The 17,492-nt window shown below is 31.5% G+C and overlaps 1 protein-coding gene across 1 annotated transcript in view; it reads left to right on the forward strand.

Moving 5' to 3' along the window:
* Positions 1 to 6,428, forward strand: part of LOC110038785 (1,4-dihydroxy-2-naphthoyl-CoA thioesterase 1-like) — a 10,430-nt gene extending 4,002 nt beyond the window's left edge. Inside the window, exon 3 of the mRNA XM_020743690.1 lies at positions 6,209 to 6,428. Within this exon, the coding sequence (XP_020599349.1) occupies positions 6,209 to 6,355 (147 nt within the window). The 3' untranslated portion in view covers positions 6,356 to 6,428. The remainder of the gene's footprint in view (positions 1 to 6,208) is intronic.
* The last annotated feature ends 11,064 nt before the right edge of the window (positions 6,429 to 17,492 follow it).

A 17,492-nucleotide genomic window follows, 5' to 3' on the forward strand; every position in this document is an offset into this window, starting at 1 on the left:
ATATCTTTGATATCATCAATATCAAATTGAAGATCATGTCTGTGTAAAAAAGACGAGGTCAAAATCTCTTTTAAGAAAAAGATCAAAATTTTATTATTATGATACTATGAAGCAAAGCAGTCCAAAAATTTTCATACAACAATATCCTAAGAAAATTAGTCAAAAATAAATTTGGATAGACAACAACAAATTGAATTTATATAGACAAAATTACCTAAATATTGGTAGGCAACAATTATCTGAATTTGAGTAGATAGGGAACAACAACCTCAATATGGGTAGGCAACAATTGCTTTAAGGAAAACAACAATTTCAATATGGTTAGGCAATAAAACTCTGGAGAAATTAGCTTAAAATCAATTATTATTTTCAATGCTATTGGTATCTTTGATATCATCAATATCAAATTGAAGATCATGTCTGTGCAAAAAAGACAACGAGGTCAAAATTTATTTCAAGAAAAAGTTCAAAATTTTATTATTTTGATTTTTAATTACTATGAAGCAAACCAATCTAAAAATTTTCATACAACAATATCCTAAGAAAATTAGTCAAAAGCAACCTAACAATGATCAAACAACTGTTTGAATTTGGATAGACAACAACAACTTGATTTATGTAGACAAAATTACCTAAATTTTGGTAGGCAACAACTATCTGAATTTGAGTAGGCAACAACTCTTTGAATTTAAATTGGGAACAACAACCTCAATATGGGTAGGCAACAATAGCTTAAGGAAAACAACAATTTCAATATGGTTAGGCAATAAAACTCTAAAGAAATTAGGTAACCACTATCTTTCAGTATGACAACTGCAGCCTTTAGAGGAGGTTTGTGACTTCTCTCCCCCTCAAGAAGGCATTTATTGTATTTTTTTTAATAATAAAAAAAATTCAAAATTTGAAGGTTTGCTCCACTAGCAAAATTGTGAGTATGCAAAAGCACAAGAGCGCATGCACGACAGCATGTGTGTGCACTGTGTCTTTACGCACGTATACGCACACCACTCATGCACATGCTTGCATGCCATAGTTGGAACAATTGTAAATCATTTTAGTCATGAGAACGATTGCATAACCATTCCGCTTGCCCAAGGGCCCTAACCTGCGCGCATACAAGTAGATGGAAGCCCCTCCCTACATGCAAGCCTGCTTCCTCGCGCATGCGCTCGCTTGTGCACCTCTTTGAGGCTCTCAAATTGAAGATCATGTCTGTGCAAAAAAGACAACAAGGTCAAAATCTATTTCAAGAAAAAGTTCAAAATTATATTATTATGATTTTTAATTACTATGAAGCAAATCAATCCAAAAATTTTCATACAACAATATTCTAAGAAAATTAGTCAAAAGCAACCTAAAAATGATCAAACAACTGTTTGAATTTGGATAGGCAACAACAACTTGAATTTACGTAGACAAAATTACTTAAATTTTGGTAGGCAACAACTATCTGAATTTGAGTAGGCAACAACTCTTTGAATTTAAATTGAGAACAACAACCTCAATATGGGTAGGCAACACTAGCTTAAGGAAAACAACAATTTCAATATGGTTAGGCAATAAAACTCGGAAGAAATTAGGTAACCAACTACAGCCTTTATAGGAGGTTTGTGACTTCTCTCCCCCTCAAGAAGGCATTTATTGTATTTTTTTTAACAATAAAAAAAATTCAAAATTTGAAGGTTTGCTCCACTAGCAAAATTGTGAGTATGCAAACGCACAAGAGCGCATGCACGACAGCATGTGTGCACTGTGCCTTTACGCACGTATACGCACGCCACTCATGCACTTGCTTGCATGCCATAGTTGGAACAATTGTAAATGATTTTAGTCATGGGAACAATTGCATAACCATTCCGCTTGCCCAAGGGCCCTAACTTGCACGCATTCAAGTAGATGGAACGCCCCTCCCTACATGCATGCCTGCTCCCTCGCGCATGCGCCCGCTTGTGCACCTCTTTGAGGCTTCGCACGTGCCGCTACACCCTTTCGTGTGCTCATTCTCACCCATGTGCGATGCTACATCATTAAACACACCATTGTGTTCATTTGTTCGCACGGTCGTACATGTGCACATGAGCATACATGCCTACGTGCCCAGACGTGTAGACCGCCGTCAATAGTGACAACAAAAGAAATGATCAAGTATTTTTTTTCTAAAATGTCTATTACTATTTTTCGTTCCAGACTTAATTTTGACATTTTTAAAGACATCAAGAAGCATCAATAAGTAAATTTGGATAATTTAAAAATGTCAAAGATTCTCATTCCAATTAACTTACTAATTTTTGGAATATCTAAAATTATAGTAGAGATTTATCCAATAACTTATATTTTTGAATGACACGAGTATCGACATTCAAAAATGCGAGGAATTGATGTTTTATCAACAAATTTTTATCATCATGCACGAATCTAGAAGCATTTTGAGCAAGAAACATTCCGAATTCAAAAATCAAGATCATCCATTAACCAATTTTACAAATGTATAGTCAAATTGAGTATCCGAATTCAAAAATCAAGATCATCCATTAACCAATTTACAAACTTATAGTCAAATTGAGTATATCGACATGACGATCAATTGATATTTACTTTAAATCAAATTCATCTCATCGCCTCATCAGCGAGGAAACCTACTTTAAGTTCCGGTGTGGGTTGTACCAATTCGGCTGAAAAATCCTACATTTAAGTATTTGTGCATGTTGTTCAAACGCGGCATGAAAATTTATACTTCTATGTGGATACTAAAGGGGAAATGGCCTATGCATGATTTATTGAGTGTGTTAAGTTTGAAGACCCCCAACCTTGATGTCGCAAGATATTGATCATTCGTGCTTTTTTAAGCTTGGTGGGAATTACATTTGCTTGACCCACCCGCCCAATTTGCTCTCGAACAGCCTTCAAAAAACAGTCAAATGTGGTGAACTAACGCATGGCACCTTCTTTGGAAAGAGATGCTCTTGGGCCCCACCTCATTAGATCCAAACACTAAAAGATGAAAGCCATGACTTACTATGCACTTAGAAAATTCTCGTTCATCCCCAATTCTTCATCGGATCCGCAACATTCCTACACAAGCGAACAGAAGATGAATTTTGTCAAAACTTAAAATGAAAACTTGCAAGTTCTTTGGTCATCCAACTATACTTGCAAGCACCTAATGTTCTGGATAATTCTGACTTACACAAATTTTTGGGTTATCCTTCAACACCTGTGCTTTGCCTCAAGATTCATGCATTCATCTTAAAAGTATGCACGATCAATTTTAATTATTCACAAGATACTATCTCTAATATATTTAGTTTTGTGCCAACATATGTAATGCTCACATGTCTCTAACAAACATATTTCACTATAATGCGTGCACATCATAAAATGCTCACATGTCTCTAACAAACATATATAATGCCTGAATATTTGATTTGAGATTGTTGTGCAAGCTGCATATGAGTTTATATTGAAATATATATTACTTTGAGATGCGTATAAATTATAATTTTGGAAAAATCTCTCTTTTCAAAAATTCAATTTAAGATCATTAAGTTATCCATACTCTCGACCAGGCCGCTCTGTCTATATAAAAAATTTGTAAGTCCCACCTTTGGCTAGTCTGCTCATCCTGATCGGAGTTAATAAGATTGAGACACCAATTAGCTAGTTTGACCCTCCATGAAAGGATTGGAGTTAATAGGATTAATGCTTTAATAACTTTCAAATGATAATGTTCAATTGAAATTGCACACTCATGAATCCCCGATAATGGTTGTATTGATAGAAGTTTTCAAACGAAAGCTTGAAATTTATTTAAATAAATTAATTTTATGAACTTGGCCCTCTATAAGCAAAATAAATTTATGGTTCAAAGTTGCCTAAATATTCAATGATGATCGTATTATAGCAAATCTCAATTAAAAGGGTCTATTCTTAAAATAAAACTCTATAATTCTATAATTTTGAAATTTTCATATGAAATATATCATTTTAAAGCTTAAGAAAATCTCATCTATCCTCGGCAACAGTTTGTTGAAAGTAACAAATTAAGTTTAACTTAAACTCACAAAAATTAAGAGTAAAGTGCTAAAATAGTCCCCAGCTATTTCAATGAGATCCTTTTAGTTGTAGAGTTTATAAATGTGTCAAAATAGCTTTCAAATTCTTTAAATTATGGCTAAAATTATCCTCATCGAGGATTATTATAACTCAATTTTAAAATATTCAGAGACTATATTGACACTTCTATAAACTCTGGGATTATAACGACCCGTGAAAATAGTTGGGATCTATTTTGGCACTTCACTCCAAAAAATAAATATCACATCAAATATATTATTAAATTCACACTCAAAATAATCTCATGTCAGTAAGAATGTGGCTCGAGTTTTTTGTCTATCTCGTTTGGCCTAATGGCTCAATACATAAGTGTTTATGATCAGAGCTCTTTGATTGAGTGATTTGGCCAATAGGTCTTATATAATGGTTTGGCTCATATGCTAAATCAGAAGGTTTGGCTAGTAGACTCTATCAAGTGGTTTTGCCGATTTGACACTACTATTTTACGGCCACGGTATTAGCACATATATTCTCAAATGGCTTTGCTTATTTGAGCTATTAACAATTGGTTATTTTTAATAGGGCACAAAGCTATTTGTTAGCTAAGCTGACTTAACTTTGTCCTCTAAGACAAACAGTCAAACTTTGTCTATAATCTTCTCCTGGACGAAGATTTGTCTATAATGTTCATTGGTGTATTGACGCGCAATCTAAGAAAAAGTAGGAACTATTGCAGAAATAATTCCCCGTATTATGAACTAGCAATACTTTTAGCTTACACGAGCATTTATCTGAGCTCACTGCTTGTAAGACTAGAATTACAATACTAGGATAAAAAATGAGCAGCAGGAGTACACAACATGAGCGAGATTATCTAGTGCAACATATTTTATTTAAACTAAGAAAATGCAATAAATATATTGAAGTCCGTTTAATTGGCCTGTATAACTCTTGTAGACTGATTTGTTAAATTGAAGTTTTGATTGTATAGTTGATCTACGATATAAGCTGGCCGAGTTGGATTTGCCAAAGATAGTATAGCTTCATTGTCCATCTCCGTGGTATGTCATGTATCCCATTTAGACATACCGGTCAATCTTAATATCTGAACAAGTAAGAAGGAATATGTACTTCCTCTAGAACATGATGATTCTTAATGTCGAGTAAATCAGTCATCCTAGTATACATTCAAAGGTTTTATTGATCTTATATAGAATAACCTTAGGGGTTTTTACGTATCAATCATCCAAAATATTAAATATTACAGTTTAGGAATCACCTTTTTATTACAGCCACCCTCCTAAACCCACTCATGAATTTTTTTAGTAAAGTTTTGGATGATTAAAATATTATATTTAATGTTTTGATTTGTTGGTATGTAAAAACCCCTAAAGTAAATGATTATGAAGTCTAAATGGCATCGGTCACTCCCCACCATTCACATGAAACATATCAAAACATGTTAAAATTATGTAGACATATTTTGTAGCTTATCTCATTAATTCTCATCCCCTTAGTAACAAAAAATAAACTTACATTTAGAATTTAAAAAAACTAATCATATATTTTTGTAGAAGATGTTAATCGACCCATGACTATGTCCATATAGTGTATTTTTTTTCTTCGTGTCAAGAAAAAATGGATTTCTCAATTTACAAACCTACCAATTAAATGTGTGGAACTTCAATTCAATTCTTTTAATAACATAAATTGATGGAAGATTTACATGCATACCACTAAATTCCTATGTATTTACATGTCTGACACCTAAACTTAAATTTTTGCATATATGACACCTCACCTATGCATGAAAGTGTGCATTTCCCTTTTTAAAAGTTAAAATAGTAGTATTTTTAATGTGATATAAAAGATTTACGTGATATTAATGTAAAAAGTAGAGCTTAAGTGTTATATATGTAAATACATAAGAATTTTGTGGTACGTCCGGAAATGTCCCTAAATTCATATCATTTACGATACAAGTTAAGTTCTCTTACAATCAATAATCTTTTTGAAACACTGATACAAAGGCTCTAATAACCGTTGGCTAATGGCTAGAACTACGTCAACTTTATAACAATGAATACTTTCATCTTTCGGTAAACATTTTGTCATGTTATGAATATAGTAAGTTGAGTTTCCTTTCCTGTTGTAGGTATGGAAGGTCCAACAATGGAAGGCCAAGTCTACAGGGGAGAAAGTGTTGCTGTCCTTGTCAAATGTTACCCTTGTCTGTAATTTACCATCACCCAAGTCCATGAAAAGCTATGAAGATGTCATAAAGAAGCATTCTAAGCTTTGAGTCTTGGTAGTGTGATTGAAAATGAGTTATTAGGACTTTTTCTTTTTGTTATAATGTGTTATCTTTTGTGTTATTCTTTCTCTTTTGATCAAATCTGCTCGTGATTAATTGATTATGTATTTTCATATCTAATGTCTGAGCTTCAATTCTTATATATATGTCGTCTCACTTATGCATGAAAGATGTATTTCGTCTTTTACCGGTTAAAGAAGTGATATTTTTTTGTTATATGAAATAGTCGGTGTTTTAAATTTTTTTTTTTAGCGGGAAAAGACTGAAAAATAATCATCTTTATGGTCGCATTTATGTTATATGTCAAGTGTTCTAATCAGTCGCTGACATTTTTATGTATTAGTCATAAAAAGTCAAATGTAATATCATCACATTATATTCGTAAAAATTGTGAGGTCGTGTATTGAAATCATCATCCGTAGCCTACCGGAATTATATACATTCTTATATTTTATAATTAGTATTGAGTTTACATTACTAACCCACATATTCAAAAAAAAGGCAAATTTTTAGGAGTTCCATTGATTTTTTTTTTTTTAAAGAGCATGCACACCTTGTTTGTTTGAGGCAGTTCTTAAATTTTAAGAAAATTATAAACCCCCATAGGAGATGGGTACTTAATTTTTTTTAAATAATATTATTATTAATATAAAGTAATTATTATTATAAATTGTGAGAAAAATGAATTTATAAAATGAAAATTTTACATTAATGAACAACTTGTAATTATTTTTTAAATTTAAAAAAAAATAATTGAGCAAATTAAATTAACTAACAAATTAATTCTTTAAGTAAAATTAATTAGTTATTTTTAATATTTTCGTAGCATGATAATTACACAAAAAATTATCTATTACATCGAGTTAGAATTGTTCTTAGGGTCTGGTGTATATCGAGGCGATGGTCGCAGTGGTCAATGTGAAAATGTTTTTTTCAATTTCATCGCTTTCAGATGTGTCATTCGTAGCATCCAATAAATTTGACAGTTGAGATTTAGTGGAGAATAAAATTTTAGTGTACACAAATCCAATGAATGTTGTCTAAATTCATCCAACTCTGTATATATATGCTAAAACCACGTCACCTAATGAATATTATTCAAATTCATCCGAATTGAAGAATTGAAGAAGACTTTCAGGAACATCAGTTGCGACATCGGCCACTATGTCGTCGTTTCGATATACACTGGGCACAGGCACAATTTCATCCCGATGTAGAAGATAATGTTTTTATGTAATTATCATGTTACAAAAATATTAAAAATGACTAATAAATTTTACATAAAAATTTAAGTTGTTAGTTAATAGTGTATTAGTTAATTTAATTTGTTTAATTATTTTAAAAAAAAATAATTGCAAGTTGTTCATTAATGTAAAAAATTCATTTTATAAATTCATTTTGTTACAATTTATAATAATAAATACTTTATAATAATATTATTATTATTTTTAAGAAAATAAAGTAATATTTCTTAAAATTTAAGAAACACTTCCAAACAAGCCGTGTATGCTCTTTTAAAAAAAAAATTAATGAAGCTCCTTCATCTTATTAAGTTATTAAAGGAGCTTCTTCTAAAAGCCCATAAAACAAAGTCCCACCAACCTATCCTCTTATGTAGAAGCGCTTATTCTAAGCGGACACCGCACGCAGACTTGTGTGCAGTGTCCAATTAAAACGTGACACGTGGAAATGCGGGCCCTACATTAAAAAAATTAATTTTATATTTTCTTACTGCGCGACCCAGCCTAAGCCTGACCCAAGAATCTAAAAATTAGACCACGCGCCTTAGCAAAATGTCATATCATCATTTCGGAAAGCTAAACATCATCCAAGCGCAAAACATTGTCAATTCGGTAATTGTTTAAGGTTTTGGATTGCTTTCTTGAATCAGAAAAGCTTAGGGTTTTGTGTTACTGTTTGTTGATCGAAGTAAAGTCATGATTTCTCGTTACCAAGATGGAATCTGAGCCCAGGCAGACTGAAACCGAAGAGAGTCCTATGAGAATGGAGACCGAAGTGTCTTTGATAATAGAAATTGAAGAGCATTTGAAAATGGAGATTGATAAGCGAAAGAAGAACGAAGTGAAAGAGCGTAAGAAGAAGGAAAACCAAGAGGGTTCATCCAGATAATTTTTTTTTTGTGGTCCTACTTTCATTGACAAGACTATGTTAACAGAGCGAAGAAATTCATTAATATAGTATACCGAATAGATACTTGAATGACTGATATCTTTGTTTATCTAAAAACCCAAAAAACAAATCACTTAGGTATTTAGCTCAGACTTACTGTTTTGGGTAATATTTGAGTAGTATTTAAGTAATATTTGAATAATATTTGATAGTAGTCTGAACTAAATATCACAAGTTCACCCAATATTACCATAATAATACCAAAATAACACCGGAATAAAACCTAAATTTTAATAATAATGTCAAACTAACACCGCATAACACTACTGAAATATTACTTGAATATTACCTAAATAATACTATATTAATACCTCAGTAACACCTGAATAAGATTTAATAAAACCTAAATGTTAATAATAATACCAAACTAACACCACATAAACTAACACCACATAACACCAGAAATAATACCAGAATAATACCTAAATAATACTATAATTATTTCATTTATAATACCTAACTTTCTTTAATAATACCAACTAACACCAAATAACACCACGTAAATAATACAATAATATCACCTAAATAATTCTATAAAAATTACCTGAGTGAAACCATTATAATGCTTTAATATTACCAAAATAATCCCAAAATAAAACATGTCTACCTAACTCGCCTACCCTAAACACCTTAACAAATAATAAATAACACTGAAATTACAACTTAATAATGACTACTATTTGTCGCATTATTTTATTTTATGTAGATTTGTGAACCCAAGGTCCATAAGTTGTAGATGTCGGTCATCCGTAGTGAAAGATGTGCTCGATAAGGTCATGCATGTCATATCTGAAGACATCAGGAATGAGCTGAAAATGATGAATATTGATCAGTTTTTGGCACACCCATCTTATACGCAAGACAATGTCTTGACACTATAAATATTGCATTGTTGGCAACATGAAAAATTGGTTTTCAGAATGGGTGAGAAATATCTGAGAATAATGTCTGATGAAGTTTTCCTTTTGATCGGCATGTCAAATAGAAGAGAAGTGTCAAAGTGGAAGAAAGTTTCATCATGTGGTGTGGATGCCCGTCAAATGAAGAATGATATTTTGAAATTTGCAACCGGAGAGTCTTCTACCCTTTTTGATCAATTGTATATAAATTTTTTGTTATCAAATTTATTTTTTCCTTCTAGTAATTTTAGTGCATCAAGAGGAATTTACACCTTTGGCGAGAATGTACATATTTTCTTTCATTTAATTGGTCTGTTGCACTCTATGAATTTTTTATTGAGCAAATTAATGCAGTAGCCATCAAAATAAGACAGAACATGCCTTTGGGATATATAAATGTTTTTTTTTTTTTGCTAACGGTTAGTATCTCATATAAACGTTAAAAAAATATTTATTTCTTTGTGCAAGTTGAATATTATTTCTTTTACACAACTCTAGTTTTATAAGCACACCTCTTCGGTAACTCCTACCGCTCCTGAGGCCTAATCTCGAATGTTGAGGTGGCTAACAAATTTAGGCTGGAACTAGGGGTGTAAACGAATCGAACACGAATGAACAAAGCTCATATTTGTGCTCAGTTCGTTTGAAATTACGTGTGTTTGAAATAATCTTGTATTTGAAATCGTTCGTGAAGTTATTGTTCATGTCCTGTTTGATTTGTTTGAAAAGTGTTTGAAATGTTTCAAATGCTCGAATTATTCAAAATGTTTGAATTGTTTGAAATCTTACAAATTTGTTTGTATTGTTTGAATTGTTTGAAATCTTTCAAAAGCTTAAACCTATATGAAATTAATGCTTAAACATGTATGAATCACAACACAATGCAAAATAGTTGAAGCACAATGATTTGCCCCTAGTGTGTGTTGTTTTTCTACGTGTTTTATGTAAATTTAAATTCACGGTAATAGTGCCAAGAGTTTGACCCGTCCCGAAATTATGCATTAATTTAGCTTTTCAAAAAAATGGCCAAAAACTTGACCCAATTTATATTAAGTAGTTAATGTGGAAAATCAAAATATTTATAAAATATATAAAATAGTTCACACACTATTGGTTCTACGCAAGTACATGTATCGCTTGAAGTAATATAGGGTTTTCTTTAAAAACCCCAGTATCGATCCCACGAAGAAGCGATGTAAGAAATCCCTAGCCTAATTCTAGTCTACTACTATAATCAATTAGTTTAGAAGGTTCATTAAAGTGGTTTTAATGTAAGCTAATGAAACTAAATTTATTAAATTAATTTCTAAACTTTAAAGTTAAATTTACTAAGACTAAATAAGTTTTGTGACGAAGAGTTCAAATTTAAGAAAGTATCATTCCCACTACAATGAATTTTTTGTTAATGATAGAGATAAATGGTGCCAAATAGGAGCAGTTTTAATTCTCTACCCTCGGTCAAGTGTTATAGAAAATCATTGGCTAATATTAAGCTTAGTCCTTAAATCCGTGGTTAGGCTAGGAGAATATTGGCTCTCACTCCAGAGCTCCCATTTCCCATCCCCTGAAGGCTAACGCTCGCTTTAGTTTTTAAACACTAAGAACAAATTGAGGATTTTAGTATGTCACCCTAAAATCTCTAATTCTACGTCTAACAAAGTATATTTCTCTATTTATTTGCACCTAATTTCATGAATGAAACACTCTTCCATGGAATTAAATGTGATTCTCACTCTGTTATAGAACCCATACTCCATTTCCCGGATCATATGTTTCGCAACAGATTTTAACATTTCAATTGACCAGTTCGAAAAGTAAATTAAGAATAAAGTAGAAAAATCATCACAGTTTATTTTATATTTTAAAATAGCACATCCAAATTATCTCTTCATTTCATCATATCTTAGAGTAAGGAGAAAGATAAAGAAGTCTACTTAGAACTCATGAGGAAGATACGATAAGAAGATAAAATAAAACACATAATATATATATATATATATAAACAAGTTTACAAAAAAAAAAGAAATGAAAGAACACAACTTATCTTAGACTCCTCCTGAAGAAAGTCCCTCGAAGTTCCCTTGTAGCACTTTCTCTCTTTACAATCAACATTAAATTCTCTCAACATTTTACAATCAACATTAAATTCTCTCTTAGAAGTGTAATGAAGAATAAACCTCTCACATTCCTTCTTCTCTTACAATTCTTCAAGAAAATCCTCTCACACAACATTATTTCTCGAAGTTCCCTTGAAGAAACAACACACTCACCACACTCACGCACACACACACAAACACCCAAACACGCATGCACATGAGAGGCTTCAAGCCCCTTTTAAAGAGACAAATTCCCTCATTTTTCCCAAGAGACAAATTTAATCATCCAAAAGACATGTCTCCTCATTCAAGAGCCTTCTCCAAGTGTCAAGAAGCATTGAATCACTTCATGTGGGTGTTTGAATCACTTTGGAGCCGTCTAGAACATCAAAATCTGCCAAAAATCGGTCCATAACCGTCCCGGGCACCGTCAGCGCAGGTCTGGGCGCCGTCGGCACCGGTATGGGCGCCGTTGCCGCCACTTTTTGTCGCTTCTCTGGACTCGGACACCGTCGGCACCATTCTGGGTGCCTTTGGCATCGATCTGCAGCAGCTCCACTGTTTCGCTCCGTTTGGCTACATTTTAGCTCCATTTCGCCCCATTTCAGTTGTGTTTCATTCCTAACAGATAGACCTACAAAATAAGTATGAAAATAATCTTTCTTTAAAGTTTAATTTCATTCAAAAATGTGTGAGAAGTTTAAATGATATTAAGCATAGAAAGACATATCAAAATGTGTCAGGACATAATTTTTCTTGCTCGTTTTTGCTCCAAATTGTACCGTTTTTGCTTCTTTTTCTCCAAAACTCCATTTCTTGTCCGTAAAACCAAAAATATGCAAAATACCTTTATTTAAAGTGTAATATCATTTAAAAGCATTAAAATTGAGCATAAAATATATATGAAAAAGTTGTCATTTTTAAGCATATCAAAATCTCTCAAACTTAACTGTTACTTGTTCTCAAGTAATACATTTACTACATAAAAGTTATGACTAATGGTAGAGAGTTTACCTTCTAAATTTTGATAATTTGGTCTACTAAATATAATAGCACAACTTAAAAAATTTTTTGAACTACTTAAGTCAAAACTAAAAGTATAAAAATATCTAGTAGTCAAGTATAAGATTTCTGATTCTCTATTCATGTCAAGAAGAATTACAATTTGTCATATTAAAGTCACTTAGAATATCGATATGAAAAAGAACTTCATGAGAACTTTATTAGTAAGGATACTAATACTCAAATACAAGTTTAAAAAAATGTAATAAAGCCTTATTCCTCAAGTTGATTCAAGTGAAGTCAATTTTTGATTAGGCATCTCCTCAAGCTTCTCCTCACATACTTTTCTTCTTTTAGGATCATTTAGGATCATTTTAATCCTTTCTTTTTTTTCATGTGAGGATTACTATATCTGAATAGCCTTTAATAATTTTGAACTTCACTATCCTTTTTTTAAAGTTAAAGACTTTTCACATTCCTTTACTTTATAAATTCATATTAGCTTTGAAGATTTTTCATAAAACCTCATTCTTTCTCATTCTTTTCTTAATTCTTTTCTTATTACATGAAACTCTAAGATTATTAATACTTCAAAAATACAATTTCATTTACTTTAAATAGAAAAAAAACATAGTCTTATTCTTCCGTATCAAATATCATAACTCTAGAATCAACTTTCATTATTGAAAATTTTTACTTAAGTCTACTATATATTTAGAAACACAAATATAGTTATCAAAAGTAAGCCTCTAATACCAAAGGTCATGTTAAATTAAATTTTTAAAATATAGTTAATTGAGGACAAATAAAATTTAGTTTCATTCTTTTAAAGAAATTTTTCTTCCCCCCAAACTTAAATTTTTTAATATTTTGCAATCAATTCCGTAAAATGTAGCAGAAAGAAAAAGTAAAAGTTGAATATACTAACTACTACACCATCCTATCAAATTCATATACATTCATAATCATGATAGAATGACTGCAAGAGAAAGTAAATCTAGCCTAAAACATTCATGCAATAATACTAAACTAAAGGAAGTATACTCACTTTAAAATTTTATTTTTCTTCCTACCCCCAATCTTGATTTTTAACATGTATAACATTTAGTATAGAAAATATAAGTAGGAAGAAAAATAGTTTAGAAATTCTATCTACCAAAAATGTCCATAAAAATATCTACAATTATTTATCAGGATAGAAAACATGTAGTAGAAAGTAAATCTAAACTAAACATGCTTGATAAAATTGAAAGAAAGGTCTGACAAGCAGTATAGGTATCTTCATAGGAATATATATATTTATGTGTTCTCCAAATCTTTATATTATTATAACACAAACACACATGATAAATGAGTTCAATTTTTTCCTTTAACTCATCGCATCGCACTAACTTACTTCTAATTTCTAACGGAATCACTACACAGATATATTGGGTACTTATAAATGATTTTATAGATTTTAATCCCAAAGATAAGATTATCCCTGATATATTGGTTCTTGAGTACCAACCCCAGGCATCACCATATCCCATTAATTAAGCACCTTTAGCAGTTATAAGGATAGTGTAATATCATCCACATGTTACTAATCAAATAGGCTAGCTACTCCTATCAAATGAAAACAAGGTCAAAGAAAGGAAGTAATAAAGTTGAGATGTAACTGTCACTGTTAAAATTCATGATGTCTCTTGTAAAACTCAAGTCCATGTGAGACCTGAGTTGTAGTGGACTCGTCAATCCAACTACTACAAGAGAACATACAAGTTTAACCATAATAAGAAGTTAAAAAAGAAAGAAAATCAAACCACTAACAATTCAAACATCTACCAATCATCAATCAAACTAATCAATCCACACTAAAATAACCACAATACAACAGTAACAATCATAACTCTCAAGCACACTAAATCAAACCACGTTGATAACTATGAGTTGCCTCCCATAAAGCTTTTTGTTTAACGTTGTTAGCCCGATAAATGACTCCACCTGGATCAAAATTTCATTTAAGTAATCCTTGATCAATCACCCAATCTTTTCCAGATCCATGGATTCCTACAAAGTCCTCGAATTTAAATTTTTCTTTCAGCTCTTCCAGTTCAGATTAATTCATATCCTTGTTCCTCATATTTCTTTCTAGATTCAATATTCTTCTAGTAATTTTCTCAATTTTCATATTAATATCATCCTTGAAATTTATAAGAAATGGATCTTGATATCATAGTTCATGATCTCCCAAATTTTAGATCGGATTCTCTCTAGATAATTTAGATTATGGATCAAATTCTTCTAGGTTACTCTTATCTTTCAAGTTATCTTCTAATTCTTCTCCTTGGTATTGAGTAAATGGTAGAGGTGGTCTTTCTATATTTATCTTAGTAGAGGAAATAAGTTTTTCTAATTTTGTAGGGATTTTTTCCATTTGTCTTTCAATCTCCTTATCCTCATTTCTCAACTCAAAGTTCTTTGGAAACATATCTTCGAATTCTCTTCTAAATATTTGTTTGATATATTTAAATTTCTCACGATTCATCTCCTTAGGGTTTATCTCAGGGTCACTAGGTAAAATATCTGAGGGGTAACTGTTAATTGCATTAATAATCTGCCCCATTTTGTTTTCTATATTCCTTAGAGTGACCTCTTAATTTTTCAGTTGTCTCGTCATTTGAATCACAACTTCTTCTAACATTAATCCTTCTCCTCATCTGTGAGTTGGAGTTAAATTGAGGAGGATTACTAATTGAGTTAATAATCTACCTCACTTGGTTTTCCATATTGCCTATTGCGGTCAGTTGACACTCCAGCTCACTTTCCATTTAAATAACAACCTCTTTTAATAAATCCTTCTCCTCATTTAGGGGTAAGAAAAGAAAGTTCATTATTATAATTGCCATGATTATTCCAACTACATGTCCGATTAAATTGATTATCTTCCCAAAATTGGCCTTATCCTCTAAAATTATTATTTCTGTTAAAATTCAAATGATTTTACCAACCTTGATTGTAATAATCAAAATAAGAATTATGTATCTCATGGACAGTTTCAAAATAGTCAAACTCAATAAATTGCCCAAATGAATTTTCCCGAATATTTGGGGCATTTGAGGATAACTTTCTATATGTTGATGTAACTTCCTTGCAATATCTGCAACCTGAGAACTTAAAATAGTAAGCATATTTTCCTAAAAATTTGCCACTCCTTTGGTGTTTACTCTTTCAAAGGAACTAGCATCATAATCCAAATCTGAATATTCATTATATTGTAGATCCACCATTTTTACATTAAATTCATGGAGACTTTTCTGATTCATCATCCTCCTAAAAGTTCTCTCTAAATCCGAGTCATAAAATCCAAGGTCTGCAGCTCCTGAATTACGCATAAAAATTAAAGACATAACTAATAGGATAGATATCAAAAATATTTTTTGGTATTTTTAATTTTCTTTAAAAAAACACACTAGATAAAAATACAATAAATTCTAAATCTTAGTCTTACAGATTTAAATAAAATTCTCCTAAAGTTCTTACCGAAGCTTCCCTGATAACGACACCAAAAACTTGATGCGCCCCTAGCATGTGTTGTTTTACTGCGTGTTTTATGTAAATTTAAATCCATGGTAATAGTATCAAAAACTTGACCTGTCTCGAAATTACGCAGTAATTTAGCTTTCCAAAAATATGGCAAAAAACTTGATCCAATTTATATTAAGTAGTTAATGTGGAAAATCAAAATATTATAAAATATATAGTTCACACACTGGTGCTTCTACGCAAGTGCACGTATCGCTTCAAGTAATATAGGGTTTTCTTTAAAAATCCCAGTATCGATCCCACGAAAAAGCAAGGTAAGAAATCCTTTAAGCTAATTCTAGTCTACTACTATAAACATTTAATTTGGAAGGTTGATTAAAGTGGTTTTAATGTATGCTAACGAAACTAAGTTTACTAAATTAATTTCTAAACTTTAAAGTTAAATTTACTGAGACTAAATATGTTTTGTGACGAAGAGTTCAAATTTAAGAAAGTATCATTCCCACCACAATGAATTTTTTGTTAATGATAGAGATAAATGGTTTGAATTTGTATTGTGCCAATAGGAACAATTTTATTTCTCTAGCCTGATTCAGTGTTATAAAGAATCATTTGCTAATCTCAGGTTTAGTCCCTAAATTTGTGGTTAGGCTGGGAGGATACTGACTCTCACTCCAGAGCTCCCACTTCCCTTCCCCTGAAAACTAACGCTCTCTTTTGTTCTTAAACACTAAGAACAAATTGGAGATTTTAGTATGTCACCCTAAACTCTCCAATTTTACGTCTAACAAAGTATATTTCCCTATTTATTTACATCCAACCACCATAAAATTCACCATCCATAAAATTTGAATGAATTAAATGTAATTCTCACTCTGTTGTAGAACTCGTACTCCATTTCCCGGATCATATGCTTCAAAACAGATTTTAACATTTCAATTGGTCAGATTGAAAAGTAAATTAAGAACAGAGTGAAAAAATCATCACAATTTATTTTATATTTTAAAATGGCACATCCAAATTATTTCTTCATTTCATCATATCTCAGAGTAGGGAGAAAGATAAAAAAATCTACTTAGAACTCATGAGGAAGATACGACAAAACACAGATTATAATATATAAACAAGTTTACAAAATAAAGAAATGAAAGAACACAACTTATCTTAGACTCCTCCCCAAGAAAAACCTTTGAAGTTCCCTTGTAGAACTTTCTTTCTCTCTTTACAACCAACATTAAATTCTCACTTAGAAGTGTAATGAAGAAGAAACTTCTCACATTTCTTCTCCTCTTACAATTCTTCGAGAAAATCCTCTCCACACACTAGGATTTACTCTGCAACACACTCACACACACTCATGCGCACGCACGCACACACAAACCCCCACACACGCACGCAAATGAGAGGCGC

Source organism: Phalaenopsis equestris, unplaced genomic scaffold (assembly GCF_001263595.1).
Source record: "Phalaenopsis equestris unplaced genomic scaffold, ASM126359v1 Scaffold000002, whole genome shotgun sequence".
NCBI lineage: Eukaryota > Viridiplantae > Streptophyta > Magnoliopsida > Asparagales > Orchidaceae > Phalaenopsis > Phalaenopsis equestris.